The 23,751-nt window shown below is 37.1% G+C and overlaps 2 protein-coding genes across 4 annotated transcripts in view; both read left to right on the top strand.

Annotated features, from left to right (window-relative positions):
* The window catches only part of rps6kal (ribosomal protein S6 kinase a, like), a 31,517-nt gene extending 26,746 nt beyond the window's left edge, over positions 1–4,771 (top strand). For both annotated transcript variants that reach the window (XM_079892332.1, XM_079892331.1), the window contains exons 19-22: positions 67–143; positions 1,141–1,258; positions 3,373–3,513; positions 3,591–4,771. In XM_079892332.1, coding sequence (XP_079748458.1) covers positions 67–143; positions 1,141–1,258; positions 3,373–3,513; positions 3,591–3,719 — 465 coding nt within the window. In that variant the 3' untranslated portion in view covers positions 3,720–4,771. The remainder of the gene's footprint in view (positions 1–66; positions 144–1,140; positions 1,259–3,372; positions 3,514–3,590) is intronic.
* Positions 4,772–5,879: 1,108 nt separating this feature from the next.
* LOC307171000 (calmegin) lies at positions 5,880–23,176 on the top strand. Of its 2 annotated transcripts, none has more exons than XM_079892340.1 (13): positions 5,880–6,142; positions 6,263–6,336; positions 11,704–11,762; positions 12,026–12,167; positions 12,252–12,333; positions 12,498–12,690; positions 12,882–13,041; positions 18,585–18,675; positions 18,755–18,910; positions 19,592–19,711; positions 19,792–19,891; positions 19,971–20,049; positions 22,707–23,176. In XM_079892340.1, the coding sequence occupies exons 1-12, from the start codon at positions 6,077–6,079 to the stop codon at positions 20,045–20,047; spliced, it is 1,320 nt and encodes a 439-aa protein (XP_079748466.1). In that variant the 5' UTR covers positions 5,880–6,076; the 3' UTR covers positions 20,048–20,049; positions 22,707–23,176. The 2 variants fall into 2 exon arrangements, with proteins under 2 accessions (XP_079748466.1, XP_079748465.1); XM_079892339.1 differs by having other exon boundaries at positions 6,071–6,142; positions 18,755–18,913; positions 22,707–22,786.
* The last annotated feature ends 575 nt before the right edge of the window (positions 23,177–23,751 follow it).

The following is a 23,751-nucleotide window of genomic DNA, read 5'->3' on the forward strand; positions in this document are numbered from 1 at the left end:
TGCATGTTCTTCATGTCCAGAGCGTGTCCTGAATTGAAGTGACAGGCTTTGTCTGTTGTGTTGCAGGTACTGATGCGTCAGGGTTACGATGCTGCCTGTGATATCTGGAGTCTGGGAGTCCTGCTCTACACCATGTTGGCGGGGTCAGTGGGACAGTCAAGTTTTTGTACACTCTTGCTCTGTTATCGATAAACAGATAATTTTTATTTTTTTTATTAGATTTCAGTCTTATTAATCAATTTAATGTTGATTTGAAATCATTTAAATGAAATGCTTGGTAGTGTTAAATTTGAAAGGAGGGCAGTCACTGCCTATTCAGAATCTAATGAACAGGGTTTGAAATTAACACCCGCCAAATGTGGATAAAAATCAACTGTGGCGGGAACGCTGTCAAATCACTAGCCAATTTGGCATGTTACTTATTATGTTTACTCACTTTGCTGGGGAAGTTTGTGTAAGCCAAATCTGTGCAGATTTAGGAGAAATACTCAAATCGTGAGTCATTGTGATATATTAATTACAGCGTATTGTGCAGAATCTGCGCATATCTAGCTTACTTGAACATACCCGTCACAATAACGGCACGCGATTCATTTGCACTGAAGCAATAGCGAAGATAAAAAAAAATAATAATAATGTGGCAATACTTCCCGCAGAGCAGAGTTCACACAGTTCACACGCAAAGACCGAGGTGAAAAACAGAACTTCCGTGCATCTTATTCTTACCACAGCATCCATATACAATCGGGCATGTGAAAAATTCAAGAAAAAATCAGTATAGATGAACTCTTTCTGTGTTATCACTGTTATACGCTAGGGGTGCTATTACACATCTTCTGAAAGAGTAGGGAATCTCCTGATGAAAACATGTGGTGCAGCAGCATAAAAAAGCGATAGCATAGATAAGCAGATGCAGATGCAAAATAAATCGATCATCAACATTAAATAGCATATAAATCAAGACAGCCTAATGTTTCTGAATGAAATGTTGACCCAGGACGAGGGACAGGACTGTGAAGCTTTGGGGGTGTAGATGGACTCGATCTACTCCATCTGTGTTTTGATCATCGTTCTGAATCCAGTCTGGATGTATTCTTTGTTTATAATGTTTTTGCACTGATCTTTTGTTAATCTGTGTAGGTACACGCCCTTTGCCAATGGACCCAATGACACACCAGAGGAGATCCTGTTACGTATCGGCAGTGGAAAATTCTCCCTGAGTGGAGGAAACTGGGATTCTGTGTCGGACTCCTCAAAGGTAGCAGAGGAATCCTTTAAAGGGACAATTAGCCCCACTTCATTAGTTATGATGCATTCATGTCAGAATTAAGAAGATTCATAATTTTTCCCGGTCTAAAATGTATATTATAGATATAATATTTGAACTAGAACTTTGAGTGCAATCTCTATAATGATTGTTGTTGTTGTTTAAGTCCTTAATTAAGTATGAGCGGTTGGAAAAGCTTTGGGAAAATCATGGAAATTCATTGGGTAAAGTTGTGGGACATATGACATCACTTTGGTCAAGTAAGAAAAATGTCATAAGCGAAGAATATCAAATAAAACCCAACATAAAATATATAATAAAATATAGTAGCCCAATATCATATTATGCTATACATTTTATATGATTTATCCATTACAAAATGGAAATGCAGCGTGCCTTAATTGAGAGCCATTGGGGCAAAACTCATTCTTTCCTGCTGGTTTTTGTTATCTTAAATAAACCTTCAGTTAAAGGGTTAGTTCACCCAAAAACGAAAAATCACTACTTAATCACTAATCACAAATTACTCACCCTCATCTCGTTCCAAACCCGTAAGACTTTCGTTCATCTCCAAAACACAAATAAAGATATTTTTGAAGAAATAAGAGAGCTTTCTGACCCTCTCATAGACTGCAACGTAATTACCACTTCCAAGGCCCAGAAAGGAAGTGAAGACATTGTTAAAATAGTCCATGTGACTCCAGTGGTTCATCCTTAATGTTATTAAAGGGATAGTTCACTTTGAAATTAAATTTTGGTATGTTTTAGCTTACCTCAAGGGCATCCAAGATGTAGGTGTCTTTGTTTCCGCAGTAGTTTCAATTTTGATATTTTTAGGTCAAACCGTTCTTGTCTGACAGTCATATCATGCAGGTCTATGGTCACCACCTCAAAGAGCATGCACAGAGAAGTCCTAATTAAACAATTCCCCATCATAAGTACACATTGATGGCCTAAGACACGAAACGAGCGGTTTGTGTGAGAAAACGAACAGTATTTATATCATTTTTAAAAATGATATAAAAAAAAAAAATAAAAAATCAGAGTTTTAGTGTCAGTACTACATTAAACTACTATATATAATGTTGAATATGTATAATAATGCAGTGTGGGAATATTTGTGGGTCGTGATAATGCCAAATGTCTGATGTTACCAGTAAAAGTGACCTACATTATTTTAAATAAATCGAGTCAGTGAAAGAGTGCAAGCATATTCGTCTAAAATAAGCCTGTATTTTCATCTTCAGAATCATGAATATTGTTATTCTGGTGTCTCTATTGTCCTGTGCTTTGGGTTTCCTGCCCCAAGTCCAAGACAATTCATTTACACACACAATGTAATACCAAATTTAGCATTTTAATCAACAGTACATTTTTGTTAACCTTTTACCATATTGGAGTATCGCAATAATAGTTCAGAATCGTGACATGAGAGTATCGTTACACCCCTAATACAAACATAAACGTTTGTTACATTTATTCAACTCGGAGCGGATGTAGGCCACATCATCCATGTACTGATTTAGTTTATGGATGATGTGGTTTATTCCACATCATGTACTTCTCAAGACTTACTTTAAGATCTAGAAGAAGTGCATCACATGTTCTCTTCTACAGAGTATCTTTGGGCACTATCGTTGTCAAATCTGGTTCAAAACAATCCCAGTTGTTTTCTTGAATTACATAATTGTACATAATATAACAATCCATAGTGGTGATTGTATTTGATTGGACGTCAATAGCACCAGTTCAGATGAGCTTATTGATCCTTGAACAACATTCCTCTCCAAAAAACAATTGTAATCCAGTCCCTAACCCTATCCATAAATTATCTCTAAAATCAGGGAAATGATAGATGAATAAAAATGGTGTAAAAGCCCCGAACACTTGTTGGAAGCCTAAACTTGTCATTAACTGTAAACCTATCCCTAATATGATTGGTTGATCAGAATGTTGTATCAGGATCAAGAAGGATGTTGATCCAGGAACAGGTTCTACTTTGTGAAATCTTTTGTATGGTTGTTTGAGTGTTTTTACAGAAATCCCATTAGTATCTCTGGACACACTCTGGGTTTTATAAGTGTTTTAACTGTGTGTGTTTGCAGGACCTGCTGTCTCATATGCTGCACGTGGACCCTCATCAGAGATACTCCGCAGAACAGGTACTGAAACACTCGTGGATCGCCTGCCGGGACCAGAACCCACACTTTCAGCTCACGCGCCACGAAGCGCCTCATTTGGTCAAGGTATGGCTTGAGTTTCTTGATTCCATGTCGGGTCTTTAGATGGAAGTTCTGCTTGAGTTTGACGGTGTCTCTCGTAGGGAGCGATGGCTGCCACATACTCGGCGCTGAACCACAAGACGTGCAAGCCGGTTCTGGAACCCGTAGCTGCCTCCAGTCTAGCTCAGCGCAGGAACATGAAGAAGCTGACGTCTACAGACATGTCGTGAAGCTCGTGATGTCCCTGTGCTCATCTCCAAGGGTTGGCATCTCCTCTCGAGTTCTCGTACGTGATGCTTCAGGGAGTGCGCGACATTTCGGAGGAAACGCACGAAAGCCCCTCTGTTTCTCTCTGGTAGAGTGAAAAACACCAGCTCCATCTCTCCATCGTGTCTGAAGTGTTTCACGCATAAGCGAGCTGTTTCGAATGTTCTTGCCCAATGAAACCCAGATCTCATGAAGAAATGTCCAGGTCATTCAAGCGCAAGAAACCTGTTTTTAGGACCATGAAGAACATTGCATGACATTCAAGCCCTTTTCCCTATATTTTCTAATACTGGTGTACAGAAATGAATATCATCAGGGGGGTTTTCCATTAAATTCACCAGTATGTGGTACTTTCAAGTACTTTACAGCTGAAATGAAACTAGTTTTTCCATATTAAATGTATGAGAAGAGGATAGGATTTGTTTCTCTTCTAGGAATTGGGGAAAACATTACCGTGCAAAACATCTTAATGGTCCTAAAAACTGGCGTGGTTTTCTTCACGCAAGATATACTGATGACCTGCACATTATCCATTTCTATGCCACTTTTTTGTCCTGTTAGTGTTGCGAACCACATGGCATTACCTCAGAAGCACTCAGTGTTACGCGTTCTTTAGCTCGATGTATTATAAAGTCATTCATTAAGTTTGTGTGGAACCTTGAGCACATTTGCACTGAGGCTTGGGCAGGTCGTTGCTTCTGCGAGGCGTTCCTCTCCCTCCATCGGTTCCCGTCTCAGACCGCTCTTTGCCTTTTGTTGAATGGGAAGTACATGAGCAAAAGGTGAAGAAATAAATCTATATTTATAAAATCGAATGAGGTGAATGAATGTAGATGAGATTGAATCCATGAAATCACATCTCTCTGCTCCAGGTGGAGGGGAAAAAATATTCCATAAAACTTTTTAAAGACATTGTGGAAATGTATCATATTGTATTTATTTCACTTATTTTTAAAATTTTATTTTTTCTTTCAGGTGATGTACATATTGACATTAAAGAACATTATTGACATGATGTTTTTTCTTGTGTGTGTGTTAATTCAGCCAAACAGGATCAATCAAACAGCGATTTGTAGAAATACCTTTTGATTTGTCAAACGTCTGATGTAAGTTCATATCTTCACCAAGGAGGACCTGGAGAAATCTGTCCGTTAGAATCTCACTGGCACTTTGTTTGCTAACGCAGGAAGATACAGTACATGATTTGAAATCTGCCATTGCATTTTAGTGTTGACATACAAAAATGACTAAAATTATGATACAAAGACAGAAAAGTGTGAGTATTTACAGGAATAAATAAATACAGGAGTATTTGGACACCCTTTTTCCAGGGATGGGCAACTCTGCAGAGCTTCAGTGTTTATCGCCAACCCAATTCAAAAACACTTGAAATCTAACCAAAGTCTTGAATTACAGGCAAGTGTGATTGAGCTCAACTCTGCTGGACAGTGACTGCTAGGACCAGAGTGGCCCAGTCCTGGGTTATTCCAAATTTTACTGCGTGTTCACACTTGGCATGTTTGGTTGGATTAAAACGAACCCTGGTGCGATTGCCGTGTTAGTGCGGTTCACTTGAATAAGTGTGAATGCTGCCATCTGAACCCTGGGGTCACCAAACAATCTGAGACACACCCATTACTCTGACCTGCAGAAACCCACAAAATAATAATAATAATAAACTAAAAGAAATTAAAACTAGTTTCAATGAAAATAAATTGGTTTGTAAATAATGTGAAGAACCAAACACAGGACCTTCCCACTCCCCTGTAGAAGTTACAGTTAAACTACACACTTTTTCCTCAGAAAAATCCTCCACCTGGGTCCAATACATACTTTTCCAGCATCTTCCCCACATGACGTGAAAAAGATGGATCTCAGAGAGAGATCTTCATATTCTGCCTCTTTTCTTTTGACTTAATGATTGAAACAACTGGAAAAAAAAATGTCTTGAGGTGTGGTACTGATACCAGTGACACCAGACTGTTGAATTACTGGATTTGTTTAGTGTGTGTGTGAGTGTGTGTGGTATAAGCATTGTGAAGTGCATAGATCGACGGTCCTTCGTCAATGATTCCTTATTTTAACTCCTTTGCCATCTTATATGTAAAGCGCAAGGGCTCAGAAGGACAGAGATCAAAGTCCACGTTTATTAACCCATAAATACAGGAAGATGATTACGCACGTTACCAAGTCAAGGTTTAATATAGGCTCATGTAAAGCATGTCTTAAACTAAATCGTTAAAAGTAGAGTTGAGGGACAGAAATAAGGATTTTCATCAAGCATAATCTCAGACGACTGTTCCTGCTCACAGATACAGATATGATGCGCTGTCAGCCTTTGCTCTTTGGCCTCTGTTTGTGTTTCGCTCACATCAGTGGATCACAGGTAAATATAATGGTTATTGCATTGTGTGTGACCAGTGCACATAAAACATATTAATGTGTAAAGAGTCCTATCACAGCTGCTTTTGCTTTTAACCCTGTTGAAACGAACTGTGCTGTTCAGAACGCAAACACACCCGTCGCGACGCCAGAAGAGGTTTATTTCGCCGAGCAGTTTGACGCAAACGCGCTGGACAGGTTGGTTTCGGAAACTCACTGACAACATACAATACAGTATGTGGGTGTTTCTGCAAATATCGCACAAAGTCCCGGCAGATTTTAGATTTATGTTCAAATTTGTCATATGATGTTTAATAAACACAAACAAAATATCATACATTGACATAGAAAGAATTATAGTTATGATTTAATGAAAATGAGGAAGTATTCATAGGTTAAAACACCATTTTTGTTCATGTCTCAACTGTGGTCTCAATCCTCAGGTATGTAAAATTAGCAATTTTTTTTTACAATTTGACATTATTTCAAATTAATTAGTTTCATATTAATATTACTTTTTTTTTTTTTTTTTTTTTTTTTTTTTTTGCCCCACACCGTAACTCTGAAAAACACTTTTAACCCTTTCACTCATAGTGGTCACTACAGTGGACAGCTATTAAAAAAGCATTTTCTTGAATTTGCACGGGTTTTTATGGCAAAGTTGCACATCAATCTCTTCATTGGACCCTGGTGCATCATCCTATAAATTGCAACCAAGTGGCAAGCCTTTGTGTTTCGATTTTTTTCCCCTCCAAACCAAGATGGCCAAGGGTCAGTCAGACATGCCAAGTTGCTCCAGAATATCCACCCATTCCTTCTATCCTAGGAGACTCTTGTAGGTAAAAAAAAATATTGCAGCATAAAGCAATATCTAATGAGTCATATCACAGTAAAATTTTGGTAAAATGGCAATGGCTATATTTCAGCTACAATTCATAATTATAATGTGAATATTGTTTTTGAAATTTAAAACTTAAAGACTTTTTCTACTGTAAATAAATGTATTTGTATTATTAGAATGTAATTTTCATTGACATCGAAAAAAGTCATGTGATTACATTATGTATGACACTTGTAATGCATTACTTGTTAGATCAAAAAGTAATCTGATTTTATAATGCATGTTATTGTAATGCGTTTTTTTACTAATAACATCAAAAAGTAATCTGATTACGTAATGCATGTTACTTTTAATGCGTTTCTTTACTCATAACATCAAAAAGTAATCTGATTACATAATGCATGTTACTTGTAATGCGTTTTTTTACTAATAACATCAAAAAGTAATCTGATTATGTATGTGTTAAATGTGCGGTATTGTAATGGATTTTTTTACTCATAATATCAAAAAGTAATCTGATTACGTAATGCATGTTACTTGTAATGCGTTTCTTTACTCATTACATCAAAAAGTAATCTGATTACGTAATGCATGTTACTTGTAATGCGTTTCTTTACTCATTACATCAAAAAGTAATCTGATTAGGTAATGCATATTACTTGTAGTTAATTACTTGTTAGATCAAAAAGTAATCTGATTAGGTAATGCATGTTACTTGTAACACATTACTTTACTTGTAACATCAAAAAAGTAATCTGAATGCGTTATGCATGTTACTTGTAATGCGTTACCCCCAACACTGATCATTTCAGATGAGATTGAAAAAACGTATCGCTAGGTTTTCTCAGAGGAGGGCTATGATAGAAATGTGCATGTCCATCTTGAACATAATCAGAATTATCAGCTAATAAAGGTAAATCTCCATACTCTGGTGCACTGGAGGGAGCATCTGAGTGGTTTCCACAGTTGTACCTTGACAGGCTTTAGAAAATTCTGATGGAATCACGTCCTCATGTTCTGATATCATAGATACGCGAAGTGCAACTTGTATGAAGTTGTATGAAGCCATTGCAATATTTTGCATTTATATTTTTTGTATATATTTTATAGTTTTCACATTATTTGATATAATTGCATTGATTAGTTTGTTAAATTCACATACTTTATCTGTTTGATTATTGTCTTATATTTAATACAGTATATCTTCAGTTTAAACCAACCGCATGCTGTCCACTCAAGTGGACATCTGAAGATCTCTTTGAAAAATTTGTAAAAAAATAAAATAAAAATCAATTCTTGTTTTTCATGCCCTAAGAGCAATAAAAACACATAGGAAAAAAATCCTGACTGAGGTTATCATAATTCATGCATGAAAGGGTTAATAAAGCATTTGTTCAAAACCAAACAAATCTATGGAAACAGAAATTAGCACATGAGCCAGATTGGGCCACCCACATTAAGTCACTCACAAGATCCAGAAAAATAAGATAAAGATCACCTTTTCTTCTGAAGTATTTATTGTGTGTCCTCACCATATATATATTAATGTTCAATACATATATTGTAACAAAATGTCATTACCACAACAATGTTTTTATTTTAATTATTATTCAGATTTTTATTAGCGAAAAATTATTTTACCTCTTCAGAACATTTGATTTAGACATTAAAATTACAAGCCATTCACTGTCAAGATATTGCAAGATATTGATTGGCATAAAGAAAATCGTAAAATCCCCTCATTTTAAATGTATATAGGCCTATATATACAGTGCCCTCCACAATTAATGGCACCCCTGGTAAATATGATCAAAACTGGCTGTAAAAAATAAATCTGCATCGTTTATCCTTTTGATCTTTCATTCAAAAAATTTGCTAAATTCTAACCTTTCATTTAAGTAAAAGAATTGAATGTGGGGGGAAATCACATTATGAAATACATTTTTTTCTCCAAAACACGTTGGCCACAATTATTGGCACCCTTTTATTAAATACTTTTTGCAATCTCCTTTTGACAAGATACCAGCTCTGAGTCTTCTCCTATAATGCCTGATGAGTTTGGAGAACACCTGACAAGAGATCAGAGACCATTCCTCCATACAGAATCTCTCCAGATCCTTCAGATTCCCAGATCCATGTTTGTGCTTCTTCTCTTCAGTTCAGCCCACTCATCAGGTCAGGGGACTGTGACGGTCATGGCAAAAGCTTCATTTTGTGCTCCGGCACAAATTTTTGTGTTGATTTTGATGTTTGTTTTGGATCGTTGTCCTGATGGAAGATCCAACCACGGCCCATTATAAGATTTCTAGAAGAAGGCATCAGGTTTTGATTTTTTATCTGTTGATATTTGATAGAATCCACGATGCCATGTATCTGAACAAGAAGTCCAGGAACTCCAGCAGAAAAATATGCCCACAACATTAAAGATCCAACGGTATTTTAAATTGTACACATGGGGTACTTTTTATCCTTGTGTTCACCAAACCCATCTAGTGTGTTTGCTGCCAAAAAGCTATTTTTTTAGTCTCATCTGACCACAGATCCCAGTGCCGTTTGAAGTTCCAGTTATGTCTGACAATTAAATTTGCTGGAGTTTGTTTCTGGAGGAGCGAGGAGGATTTTTCTTGAAACCCTCCCAAACAACATGTGTTTTTTTTTTGGCTTTCTGACCCCAAGACTCAACTAATCTCTGCAATTCTCCATCTGTGATCCTTGAAGAGTCTTTGGCCACTCAAACTTTCATCCTCGCCGTGCATTAAGACAGTATAGACACACGTCCTCTTCCTGGCAGATTCGTAACATCTTTAGTTGATTATAACTTCTTAATTATTGCCCTGATGGTCAAAATGGGGATTTTCAATTCTTTAGCTATTGTCTTACAGCCACTTTCTATTTTGTGATGGTCAACAATCTTTTGCTGCGCATCAGAACTATATTCTGTGGTTTTACTCATTGTGATGGATGATTAAGGGAATTTGGCCTTTGTGTTTCCTCATATTTAAACTCCTGTGAAACACGAAGTCATAGCTGGACAGTTTCATGTTCCTAGTCACCCTGGTGTACTAAAAAAGGTAAATATTAATGGGAATATACTTCAGAGATATTTTACTCGTAACAAATTCTAGGGGTGCAAATAATTGTGGCCAACGTGTTTTGGAGAAAAACATTTATTTCATAATGTGATTTCCCCCCACTTTCAATTATTTTACTTCAATGAAAGGTTAGAATTTTGCAAATTTTTTGAATGAAAGATCAAAAGGATAAACGATGCAGATTTATTTTTTACAGCCAGTTTTTGATCATATTTACCAGGGGTGCCATTAATTGTGGAGGGCACTGTATATACAGTATATACAGACCCTTTCCCAAAAATTTGAATATCATGGAAAAGTTTATTTATTTCCATAATTCCATTCAAAACGTTAAACTTCCATAGATTATAGATTCAGGGCCCACAACTTAAACGTTTCAAGTATTTAGTTGTTTATTTGTACATAATTTGGGCTTCCAGTTTATGAAACCCACGAAAATCACACAGTAATTACACAGTAATACCATGGTCATTGAACCAGGTTTTGGTTCTTTTGGCAGTGTGGGCAGGTGCAAATCCTGCTGGAAAATGAAGGAAGCATAAAGTGCTCTGAAAATGTCCTGGTAGATGGCTGCGTTGACTCTGGATTTAATAAAGCACAGTGGACCAAAGTCCTCTTTTCTGATGAGAACAAATTTTGCATCTCATTTGGAAACCAAGGTCCCAGAGTCTGGAGGAAGAATGGAGAGGCACACAATCCAAGATGCTTGAAGTCCAGTGTGAAGTTTCCACAGTCTGTGTTGGTTTGGGGAGCCATGTCATCGGCTGGTGTTGGTCCACTGTGCTGTCCACTCAACGCAGCCGTCTACCAGGACATTTTCAGAGCACTTCATGCTTCCTTCAGCAGACAAGCTTCATGGAGATGCTGACTTCATTTTCCAGCAGGATTTGCACCTGCCCACACTGCCAAAAGAACCAAAACCTGGTTCAATGACCATGGTATCACTGTGTAATTACTGTGTGATTTCATGTAATATTCAAATTTTTTGAAATCCTGTTTTCGTGGGTTTTATTTGCTGGAAGCCCAAATTATGTACAAATAAACAACTAAATACTTGAAATCATTTAAGTTGTGGGCCCTGAATCTATAATCTATGGAAGATTAACATTTTGAATGGAATTATGGAAATAAATAAACTTTTCCATGATACTCTATTTTTATATATATATATATATATATATTTTTTTTTTTATGTATATATATATTTTACATATTTTACTTTATATATTTAGGGTATTTTACAATTTTCTTATATACAGTATATCAGTATTTACAAAAATGCACAAATCTTGAAAATAGCAATTTAAATGTCTTACATTTTTATAGAAAGTAAAAAAGAAACGTGAATAAAATGACTGTTATTGTAATGTATAAAAGCATAAAAAATGTACATATTCCAGATTTTAATGGCATGCAATTGTGTGTACATTTTTAATAAAAATTCAAAGGGGTTGATTTTTATTTTATTTTTTTATTTGGGAGAGTCGAAAGTGACCGTAGTTGCAGAAACACCCATATCAATAAATAATATAAAATATTAGTTTACATTAGATCAAAGTTATGTCCAGTTATTAAGTGATGGTTGCTCATTAACATCAAATGTTATTCTCTGTCTCCTTGTTTGCACTGAAGAAACTGGGTTTTGTCCAAAGCGGTGAAAGATGAGCAACTGAAACTTCTCAAATATAATGGTATATGCATTTTGTGAATATAAATTTGAATATTGAAAACAATGTAGCAGTGTTAAAATGTGACGTATATAGTCAGCCATTCATTATAACAAAATAACCCTGAAGGATGATCAGGACGTGATGCGGGTCTGAAGGAAGGGGTTTATTGTGCAATAATGACCTGCTTATCATGGCTTATCAATATAAAGTACTGTATATTATTCTGCTCTTTACAGTGCTACTTAACAAATACATGGCGATATGAAAAACCTTTCTTTAAACAGGTGAGTGGGTAGTAGAGGAACCAAGTGAACCAAGATTTTTGGGAAACAGAGGCCTGGTCCTCAAATCCCCTGGGAGACACCACGCCATATCTGCTTACCTGAGGAAAGTGTACCACTTTAAAGACAAACCGCTTTGCTTACAGTAAGATATTTTGATCAATTTGCTTGTGTCCTTAAAACACAAATAAAATCGCTTGACTAAATCTTCTTTTGGAAACATCTGCAGGTATGAGGTTTTCTTCCAAAAGCTGGTTGATTGTGGTGGAGCCTACATTAAGTTGCTTTCTCATTCAGATGATCTTCGTTTGGTAATACTTACATTTCACACAATCCTGTTATGCACCGGAACAGGTTTAGCTTGGTGTGTTAAAACACGAAGAACAGTTTATTAAATGAGACAAACAGTCAAATCTTTACATTTTAAAAAGAAGAAAAGTGCTTTCTCTACACTGTGTTGTCATTGTCGTTTTAGAGCCAGTTCAGTGATGCCACCCCATACACGATTATGTTTGGTCCAGATAAGTGTGGCAGTGCACACAAGATACATTTCATCCTTAGCCGTCGCAATCCCATCACAGGGACATATGAGGAAAAACATGCTCGGCAACCAGAAGTGGATCTTAGTGACTATTTTATTGACCAGCGTCCACATCTCTACACGTTAAGTGAGTAGTCAGTAAAGAAATACATGCTCAGTGACTTCATGTTCAAATCAATGCTGTGATTTGAAGTAAGTTTACATTCTAATAAACTAGACAGTTCAATTGTATAGCAAATCTTATGTATGGAAAGTGTCTAATCTTGTATAATGACATGCTTGGATGCAATTTAATTTGAGTGAAAATGTTCTTTTCAGACGTGTATCCTGACAACACTTTTGAAATCTTTATTGACCTGACGCTGATAAACAAGGGCAGTCTTTTGGAAGACATGGACACTCCTCACGAAACACAGGAACCTCATGCGGCCTTAGTGGATGGGGTTCAAACCTCTGACCTAAAGTTGGAACATGAAAGGTATGCTGATTAATATAAACAACAGGTATATGAGTTATTTATACACTGAGAGATATCTGATAGATGAGTTGTAATAGCTGTGCAGTCCAGTGTTTTGAAACCTGTTTAATATTAGGTCCTCCTGGATCAGTTTAAACAAAATGGGTTCAACACTTCTTTGGTTTATGAATTAACTAATTAGTGGTTGAATAGGAGGCTTGTAATCTTCAACCTTCACTCACAGCTGAAGTCCCTAATTTACATGTGTTGGACACAACCAACATTTACTCTCTTTGAACACTCAACAAGGGAACTGTCTCTCTGACAGTTCTCTGAAATCTGACAAAGCTCTTCTTCAGAGAGCATTTAGAAGAAAAAGACATATTATGGATGTTCTTTTTGGAATATTACATTTATTTATTTTAATTTATGACTGTTAAAGTAAAAGAGCTGCAATACCTTCCAAATTTTGAGTGGACAATGACTTTCAAGTTGCATTAGTAAAATGTATGCAAGTATGTTGATGTACCATATGTGAAATTAGGGTTAGTTCACCCAAAAGTGATTGTGTAATTTTTCTGTCAATTCTGTCATTAATTACTCGTCCTCATGTCGATCCAAACCCATAAGACTTTCGTTCATCTTCGCAACACAAATTAAGATATTTTTAAGTCAAGTCAAGTCAAGTCATCTTCATTTATATAGCGCTTTTAACAATGTAGATTGTCTCAAAGCAGCTTTACAGAGATAAATGTATAATTTAACGTAAGATTGTTTTGGCTTTATAGCGGTTCTTTAATAAAGTTATTTTCCAGCTAAAGTTGGTTTTGATTGATTCGCTTCCGTCGCAACGATCATTTGTTATGAAATTAGGGCCGCCAAGACGACACCATTCTCTCTACACAGACTTTAAACGCAAACCTGTGATAAACGCTGATGGCATTCACATGCGCATTAAGAACGGGTTCAATAGTTATGTGCGTTTGAATATATGTGTGCAGGTTTGGAATTCCCTACAAACCAAGCCTAAACAAATTACTGGTGTTTCCTTATAGTTTTGATTCAGAATTTTATTTTATTTGATCAATTCGGGGTAGATACGCAAATTGAGTTTTCCCGACGACGCTTTATCTGTAGAGTGGGAAAGGGATCCTCCATAGGGAGAGACTAGTTGGCATTTCAGCACTGCGTTGACATCGGGTCCAGGCGAAGGTCCTTCGTCAGATCTGGAAACGGCCTGGATCCGGCAGGCTGCGGGAAAACCTTGGGATAAACAAAGACACTAAAATTAGCGTAGATGCCATTCTTCTCATGATGTAACAAGTACATCAGGATTTATGGGAAGTGTTCCCGGTTCCAGCTGACCTAATCTATGCAGCCTAATATTGAATTATGGAAGTCTATAATGTATTATGTGAATGCTATGTCAAAGAGATGTGTCTTTAGTCTAGCTTTGAACTGACAGAGTGTGTCTGCTTCCCGGACAATGTTAGGAAGACTGTTCCAAAGTTTTGGTGCTAAATAGGAAAAGGATCTACCGCCAGCAGTCGATTTTGATATTCTAGGTATTATCAACTGGCCGGAATTTTGAGATCGCAATAGACGTGAAGGACTATAATGCGTTAAGAGCTCTCTCAAGTACTGCGGAGCTAAACCATTTAGTGCTTTGTAAGTCATCAGCAATATTTTAAAATTGATGCGATGTTTAATAGGGAGCCAGTGCAGTTTTGACAGAACCGGGCTAATATGGTCATACTTCCTGGTTCTGGTAAGAACTCGAGCTGCTGCGTTTTGGACCAGCTGTAGTTTGTTTATTAAGCGTGCAGGGCAACCACCCAGTAGAGCATTACAATAATCTAGCCTTGATGTCATGAAAGCATGAACTAATTGTTCCGCATTTGTCAATGAGAGCATATGACGTAATTTAGATATATTTTTAAGATGGAAAAATGTGGTTTTACAGATACTAGACACGTGACTTTCAAATGAAAGATTGGTATCAAAGAGCACACCCAGGTTCCTAACCGACGACGAAGACTTAACAGAGCAGCCATCAAGTGTTAGACAGTATTCTAGGTTATTACGTGAGGAAGTTTTTTGTCCAATAATTAGAATCTCTGTTTTTTCAGAATTTAGAAGTAGGAAATTACGAGTCATCCAATTTTTTATATCAGCTATGCATTCTGTTAATTTAGTGAATTGGTAAGTTTCGTTAGGTTTTGAAGAAATATAGAGCTGAGTATCGTCGGCATAACAGTGAAAGCTAATGCCATGTTTCCTAATGATATCTCCTAATGGTAGCATGTACAGAGTGAACAGCAGCGGTCTTAGTACTGAGCCTTGTGGTACGCCATACTGAACTTGTGATCGATAAGACATCTCTTCATTTACTGCTACAAACTGATAACGGTCAGATAAGTATGATTTAAACCTTGACTTTAAGGTTTAAACCTTTAAGACTTGACTTGACTTGACAATTCCACTAATGCCAACATAGTTTTCTAGTCTATTTAAAAGAATGTTGTGGTCAATGGTGTCAAACGCAGCACTAAGATTGAGTAACACTAATAGCGAGAGACAACCACGATCGGATGATAAGAGCAAATCATTTGTGACTCTAACGAGAGCAGTCTCAGTACTATGGTATGGTCTAAATCCGGACTGAAAATCCTCGCAGATATCATTTCTTTCTAGAAAGGAACACAGTAATGAAATCTTTTTGAATTCAGATTTAATGAAATCTGAGAGATGTCTGTCCCTCCATCACATATAAACTTGACGTGTGAGAACCAGTGAGGTTCATTCTCATGTTACGCATCACGTTTGAACTTCAGCAAGAACCAATGAGGTTAATTCTCGTGTTACGCATCACGTTTGAGCTTCATCAAGAACCAATGAGGTTCATTCTCGTGTTACGCATCACGTTTGAACTTCAGCAAGAACCAATGAGTTTCATTCTCGTTACGCATCACGTTTGAACTTCAGCAAGAACCAATGAGGTTCATTCTCGTGTTACGCATCACGTTTGAACTTCAGCAAGAACCAATGAGGTTCATTCTCGTGTTACGCATCACGTTTGAACTTCAGCAAGAACCAATGAGGTTTGTGGTTGAGCTTCTGTTGATGTTCGCTGATCAGTGTTAATGTGAATAAAAGCCTAAATTCAATCTGTTCATCATATAAAGTGATTGAGTCTATTCAGAATATGTGGACTAAACCGCTCATTTCATATGGATTAGTTTTATGATCTCTTATGAACTTTTTGGAATTAAACATAATTTTATTTAAATGGAATTAAACATTTTTGGGGGTAAACTATCCCTTTAATACTGATAATGCAGTCTTTAAGTAGACTTGCCCTCTGAAGCTGAGAAGGGTTGACTCCTGGGAAACTAGGTGTCTGCTGGAAGAGGTGTTAGTGAGGACAGTAGGGGGCACTGCTGACCCTGTGCTCTGTGTGGGTCCTAACGCCCCAGTGTAGTGATGGGGACACTATACTGTCAAAAAGCACCGTCCCTCAGAATAGACTTTAAACCGAGGTCCTGACTCTCTGTGGTCATTAAAAATCCCAGGATGTCCTTCGAAAAAGAGTCAGGGTTTAACCCCGGCATCCTGGCCAAATTTGCCTAATTGCCTCTGTCCATCATCATGGCCTCCTAATCATCCCCATATATACTGATTGGCTTCATCACTCTGTCTCCTCTCCACTAGTAAGCTGGTGTGTGGTGGTTGTTCTGGCGCAATATGGCTGCCGTCGCTTCATCCAGGTGGTGCTGCACACTGGTGGTGGTTGAGGAGATTCGCCCCTTCTCTGTAAAGCACTTTGAGTACCCAGAAGAGCGCTATATAAGTGTAACAAATTATTATTATATTATTAGACTTTATTTGATTCATGATTAATACATTTTTAATTAAATTAAAAAAACTTTCACAATCAAATTTTATTGTTTATAGAATCTAAAGCCAATAATAATAGCCAGACTATTCTAGAACATAGGAGCCAGCCAAGGATCTGCCTTCTTTTGTAAATACTGATGCTCTTTGTACCAGATAATCTAGTACAGTGCATATGTCTTAGTTAAGTAACATTTCTAAGATGGAAAAAGGGCCTTAGTAGTGCATAATAAAACATAATAAAATAATAACAAATAAAATGGTGTGAATCCTCCTATGCATGAGGTTGCCTTGTCTAATACAACACATTAAAAAAAAAATACACTGGTAAATCTTAATGGTAAATTAAGAAAAAAATGGCAGCAAGCACCTTCCAATCATGTTTTGGATGTAAACTGTGTGAGATATGTTAGTATTTGTCATAGGAGAATTATCTTTCTAGATTAAAACATGAGCCCTGATGGACAGGCCGTCTGTCCAGTGTGTTCCCGCGCCTGTGGCCTGAGACACTAGGAGAGACTCCAGCCCTCCCGGAAGATATATAATTATAAAAAATTCAAATCGTGTAGTTGTAATAGTGTAATGCTGTAAAAATTTATATCTTAAACTGACTAAATGGGGATCTAAAAGTTTAACTTAAAAAAAAAAAAACCTTTAAAAACTTTTTAAGAAGTTTTGCCACAGGAACAAATTTAAGGGGAATAGACCATTCTAAAGAGTTTTTTCTGTCTGAATTTAGAGAATAAGAAATTATGAGAAGAATTGTATTAAAAATGTTTAGTGAATCCATTTCCTTCTCAGCCTTTATCCCTTGGGACAGAAGGATCTGGAGTATTTCTGGAGTAGTAGCTGCTAAAAACAGAATATATATATATTTTTTTCAAACAGTAATAATAATTTGCATCATTACAATTTGTTTTGACTGTAGTGTGGACTATGTTGCTACATGCTAAATGCTACATGAACTCTTTTCACATTTCCATAACGAAAGAAAAAAAGTGCTTCCACAACTTTCTAAAAGAGGGAAAAAATATCGTGAGATCGGTCAGTCAGATCGGTCGGACTCGGGAGAGAGAATGATGTGAAATTTGCCATCGCTTCCTCAGCTGTTGTATTAGAAACACCGCGCAGCGCTAATTCATTTTTGGTCTTCTGCCGAGGTAATGTAACACTAAGTAAAGCATTGTAAATGTATATTATAAAAAAAAATTATATGAAAAACTATTACATCTGTGATGTTGATCACTGTGGAAATGTGTCAAGTGTGAAATGTGAAAAGGCTCCATTGGTAAACAGAAGAGTCAGTTTCTCTCAAAAACAATGTCTTGGTGAATTTGGAATTTTTGAATGGTAATGTAAATTTGATTCAATAAGAATGCTTTGAACACTAATTATCATTATATTTATATATATATATATATATATATATATATATATATATATATATATATATATATATATATATATATATATATATATATATATATATGGGAGAGAGAGTTCTGTACAGACTACTGTAAAGATGTAAACTTGAGTCTGTATTGTAAAAAGACTTACAAAAATAAACTTGACTTAGCTTGGCTTATGTTTGTCCATTACAAACCACTGGACAACCTACTTTGGTTCTTTATCAATCTGTAGTCGTGTTTATGTGTGTTTGTTTTGGACAGGTCAGATGGTGTGGTGTCGTCTCATGAGCGTTCATCTCGTCCTGCATTATCAAATCCAGAGAGCCAACCCAGCACAAACCCTAATGATAAAGTAGGCTAGCACTCCACAATATCTCATTTGCATTAGTCGTGAGCAGTTCATCATTGTCCTCGTGTGGTTGTTGTGTTAGGACAGCAGAGAGCAGCCGTTCACCATGAGCCCCGTCGCCGCTGTGGGGTTTGAGCTGTGGACCCTCACTGGAGATGTGATGTTTGACAACATCTTTCTCTGTGACAGTCTGGAAGTGGCCAGGCGTTGGACTGAAGACACGTGGAGCAAGAGAAAGGTAGTAAGCAACAGTTAACCCATTATCCTTCAACTGGAACAGCCAGTCTGCATCACCAAACTGACTAGCATCTGTGATAAAGAGCATTTCGCATGTTCTGTCGTAATCTGTCATTTAGCATGCAGCTCTTTTAAGCTCACATTAATGAGACCACATCTATTCAAAACACTTCATCCACTGACACACCCGATTAAAATGATCTAGTGAAGGCAAAATGTGAAGAAATGGCGACCAGGTCGGTAACACTTTACAATAAGGTTCATTAGTTAACATTAGTTAACTACCTTAGTGAACATGAACTAAGAATGAACAATACTTCTTCAGAATTTATTAACCTTTAGTTAATATTAATTTCAACATTTACTAATACATTATTAAAATCAAAGGTTGTATTTGTTAACATTAGTTAATGCACTGTGAACTAACATGAACAAACAATGAACAGCTGTATATTTATTAAATACTGTAACAAATGTATTGCTCATTGTTAGTTCATGTTAGTTAATACATGAACTAATGTTAACTAATAAACCTTATTGTAAAGTGTTACCACCAAGTCTAGGATATAAGATACTAGTTCACTTACAATCAAGGAAATTTAAACCAAAAATGTGTTTTTCATATGTTTTAAAATAATTAACAGTAATTCGATCACATCTATTTCACACTGTCCTCTTGTAGCCTGGAATGATAGAAAAGCTGTTGATGGCGACGGTCAAGCGGCCGTGGCTCTGGGGTGTCTATGTGTTCACTGTGGGCCTTCCCATCATCCTCTTCATTAGTTTCATGTGGCCTAATAAGGTACATAAATGAATAAAAATATTCACAAAATAACTTTCATTTGTGATTGTTTCAATATTGTGTATGTGTGTGTATTATAGCGGTTTGGTCCACCAGACCAAAATTATTACTATAAAAAAACAGACGAGCCTCAGACAGATAGACGTCAGGACATGGAGGAACACGTGACTCATTATGATGGTGAGAGATGCTTACAGGACCTGCAAAACTGCACTGTGCTAGTCATAAAATTAATTTTGTGTGTGTGTGTGTGTTTAAGGTGTAAATCAAACAAGAGTCGAGGCTAAAAGCAGAGCGGTCAAGAGGGTTCCAAGAAGCTCAGAAGTGACAAGTTAACAGTAAGTATGAGACACACAGGGTGAATCTCATGTCCAGGTCACATGTTGCCCAAAAATATAGTCTGCATCTTTATTACTGTAATGTGGACAAAAAGACCAATATAACTGCAAAAACATTAATAATTTATGGCTGTATTTGTTATTAATACTTATACTGTCAGAATCATTGTATTACTGTCATTTTTACTGTCATATGGTAGCAGATTACTGAGCCATGTTAAGAAAACTGTAGTTAGAATAACCACTGAGAATAATGAGCATTACAGGTGTTACACAGTGCATAACTTGACACCTTCACCTTATTACTCCAAAGGAGCAGAGGCCCTATTGTTTTCCTAAGAATCGTGATTGAGTGTAAAAGGAAAAAAAGTAATCTGTTTTTTTTTTTATAAGAAAAGATGTGTCATGGCTTACCCCTTTGTGCCAAATATCATGAGAGAATTGCCAAACAATTTTAAAAAATCAAATTTTTCAATGCAAGATTGCAAAGAATTTATATATATATATATATATACACTCACCTAAAGGATTATTAGGAACACCTGTTCAATTTCTCATTAATGCAATTATCTAATCAACCAATCACATGGCAGTTGCTTCAATGCATTTAGGGGTGTGGTCCTGGTCAAGACAATCTCCTGAACTCCAAACTGAATGTCAGAATTGGAAAGAAAGGTGATTTAAGCAATTCTGAGCGTGGCATGGTTGTTGGTGCCAGACGAGCCGGTCTGAGTATTTCACAATCTGCTCAGTTACTGGGATTTTCACGCACAACCATTTCTAGGGTTTACAAAGAATGGTGTGAAAAGGGAAAAACATCCAGTATGCGGCAGTCCTGTGGGCAAAAATGCCTTGTTGATGCTAGAGGTCAGAGGAGAATGGGCCGACTGATTCAAGCTGATAGAAGAGCAACTTTGACTGAAATAACCACTCGTTACAACCGAGGTATGCAGCAAAGCATTTGTGAAGCCAAAACACGCACAACCTTGAGGCGGATGGGCTACAACAGCAGAAGACCCCACCGTTTCTGTTTCTGACCATGTCCATCCCTTTATGACCACCATGTACCCATCCTCTGATGGCTACTTCCAGCAGGATAATGCACCATGTCACAAAGCTCGAATCATTTCAAATTGGTTTCTTGAACATGACAATGAGTTCACTGTACTAAAATGGCCCCCACAGTCACCAGATCTCAACCCAATAGAGCATCTTTGGGATGTGGTGGAACGAGAGCTTCGTGCCCTGGATGTGCATTCCACAAATCTCCATCAACTGCAAGATGCTATCCTATCAATATGGGCCAACATTTCTAAAGAATGCTTTCAGCACCTTGTTGAATCAATGCCACGTAGAATTAAGGCAATTCTGAAGGCGAAAGTGGGTCAAACACAGTATTAGTATGGTGTTCCTAATAATCCTTTAGGTGAGTGAATATATATATAAAGTATTGGGAAACCCCTCCAAATCATTGAATTCAGGTGTTGCAATCATTTCCATGGCCACAGTTGTATAAAATCAAGCACGTAGGCAAACTGATTCTACAAACATTTGTGAAAAAATGGGTCTCTCTCAGGAGCTCAGTGAATTCAAGCGTGGTATCGTGATAGGTTGCCACCTGTGCAATAAGTCCATTCGTGAAATTTCCTCTCTACTAAATATTTTACAGTCAACTGTTAGTGGTATTATAACAAAGTGAAAGGAATTGGGAACAACAGCAACTCAGCCACAAAGTGGCACTGTAGGCCACGTATAATCACAGAGTGGGGTCAGCGCATGCTGAGGCGCCAACTTTCAATATCTACAGACCTCCAAACTTCGTGTGGCCTTCAGATTAGCTCAAGAACAGTGTGCAGAGCTTCATGGAATGGGTTTCCATGGCTGAGCAGCTTCATCCAAGCCTTACATCACCAAGTGCAATGCAAAGCATGGGATGCAGAGGTGTAAAGCACACCATCACTGTTCCAACATGACTGCGCACCAGTGCATGAAGCAAGGTCCATAAAGACATGGATGAGTGAGTTTGGTGTGAAGGAACTTGACTGTCCTGCACAGAGTCCTGACCTCAACCCGATATAACAACTTTGGGATGAATTAGAGCGGAGACTGCGAGCCAGGCCTCCTCGTCTAATATCAGTGCCTGACCTCACAAATGCGCTTCTAGAAGAATGGTCAGAAATTCCCATAAACACACTCCTAAACCTTGTGGAAAGCCTTCCCAGAAGAGTTGAAGCTGTTATGGCTGAAAAGGATGGGCCAACTCCATATTAAATATTATTATTATAAATAATACTCCATATTACCTCCGATGCAAAAGCCTCTAAAAGCCACCTCTGTCAAAATTATATAATAATATTGATGGAATGCTCTCTGCATATAGTATACACTCATCAAATACTTTCACTTCAAACTCACTAAATCCAGACTCAGACTTCAGAAATGCCGGTACTTAGGTAGAAACATATACATAGGAGCCTGATAAAAATGTTAATATTAATACGAACTTAGAGGCTTTTGCATCTGAAGTCTTCATAGATATATATATATAGCAGCCATCAAAATTCATGGTTTTCATGGGATTTGACCTATGATGTTTCTGTTAATCCATAAATGATGACAGTCCAAATGGCTAAACCATTATTCTTTCATTTTCACAGCTCACAGAGTCAGTGGCAAACCTCAGCAGAGTGACATCAAGCATCATGTTAGTTCAAGCAGTCCACGTCAGTCAAGCTTGCATCAGCCGGCAATCAGCTGTTCATTTTTATTACAGCGGTTCATTTAAATCCACATTCATTCAGCCACTCTTCTTTAGCACAGCTGGATGCTAACTCCCTCTTCATCCCCAACTCCACCTAGCCTAGAGATCTGTAATCTAATCTGATATCTGTCTTACAATTGTCTTCAGTAATACCAGTAAGTTACATTGTAATCATCCTTCCTCATGTATTTTGGCTTGTTTAAAAAAACTCATTTTGTGAATTGTAATTATGTATGCATGATTACTGGATCTGTTCTGTTACCCCAAGGGGAGTTTGACTTGCTGAGCTTGAAGTTTGCCCAGAACACAACCATACTGCCAACACCAACTGTGTATGCATTATCATTATAATAAAATATGAATTTGACAAAAGTGGTCCTGACTCCTTACTGAACTGAAATATGTTTTCACCCTGTTTTAATAGTGTGAAATTATGATATGCTGTGCAGATTTACATTCATCTCTTGTAATCGAGCCAACATATTACTACAAATAAAACTAATTAGGCAAATTCTCGCAGCTGTAGCTTTGCAAATGCGATGCCGTGCAGAAGTATTCAGTACTAGTTCTCTCATTAATGGTTTATTTAAAGCAGTGACTCATTTGTTCTAGTGTAGAGATACAAATATAAATTTTAATGTGATATTGCGCTAAAAGTTTCATGTTATTGCAGAACACTACATTTGTGTGACAATGTATTGTTGAGCTCATCACAGACTTGAGCTTTACATACGTCTGCAATATGTCTGTTAAAGATCACTTCATCTGGAAAGCATCTGCTGTTTATAAACATCTGATAGACATCTTTAAGATGTCAATTTAACATACATTCTAAATCATTACATCTTTAAGACATTTTCTAAACGTCTATTTGACATCTGACCGGAAACGTCTTATAGACGTATTGCAGATGAGCAAACACTCTAAAAAATACATCTTCC

Source organism: Squalius cephalus, assembly GCF_949319135.1.
Source record: "Squalius cephalus genome assembly, chromosome: 14".
In the NCBI taxonomy this organism is placed as follows: domain Eukaryota; kingdom Metazoa; phylum Chordata; class Actinopteri; order Cypriniformes; family Leuciscidae; genus Squalius; species Squalius cephalus.

Bases quoted from the DNA above. Each gene is read 5' to 3' on its own strand.
- LOC307171000 (XM_079892339.1), top strand. From the start codon at position 6,077: ATGATGCGCTGTCAGCCTTTGCTCTTTGGCCTCTGTTTGTGTTTCGCT. The intron at 12,168-12,251 runs GTAAGATATTTT...AAACATCTGCAG, and splicing joins GACAAACCGCTTTGCTTACA to GTATGAGGTTTTCTTCCAAA. The intron at 18,914-19,591 runs GTAAGCAACAGT...GTCCTCTTGTAG, and splicing joins CGTGGAGCAAGAGAAAGGTA to CCTGGAATGATAGAAAAGCT.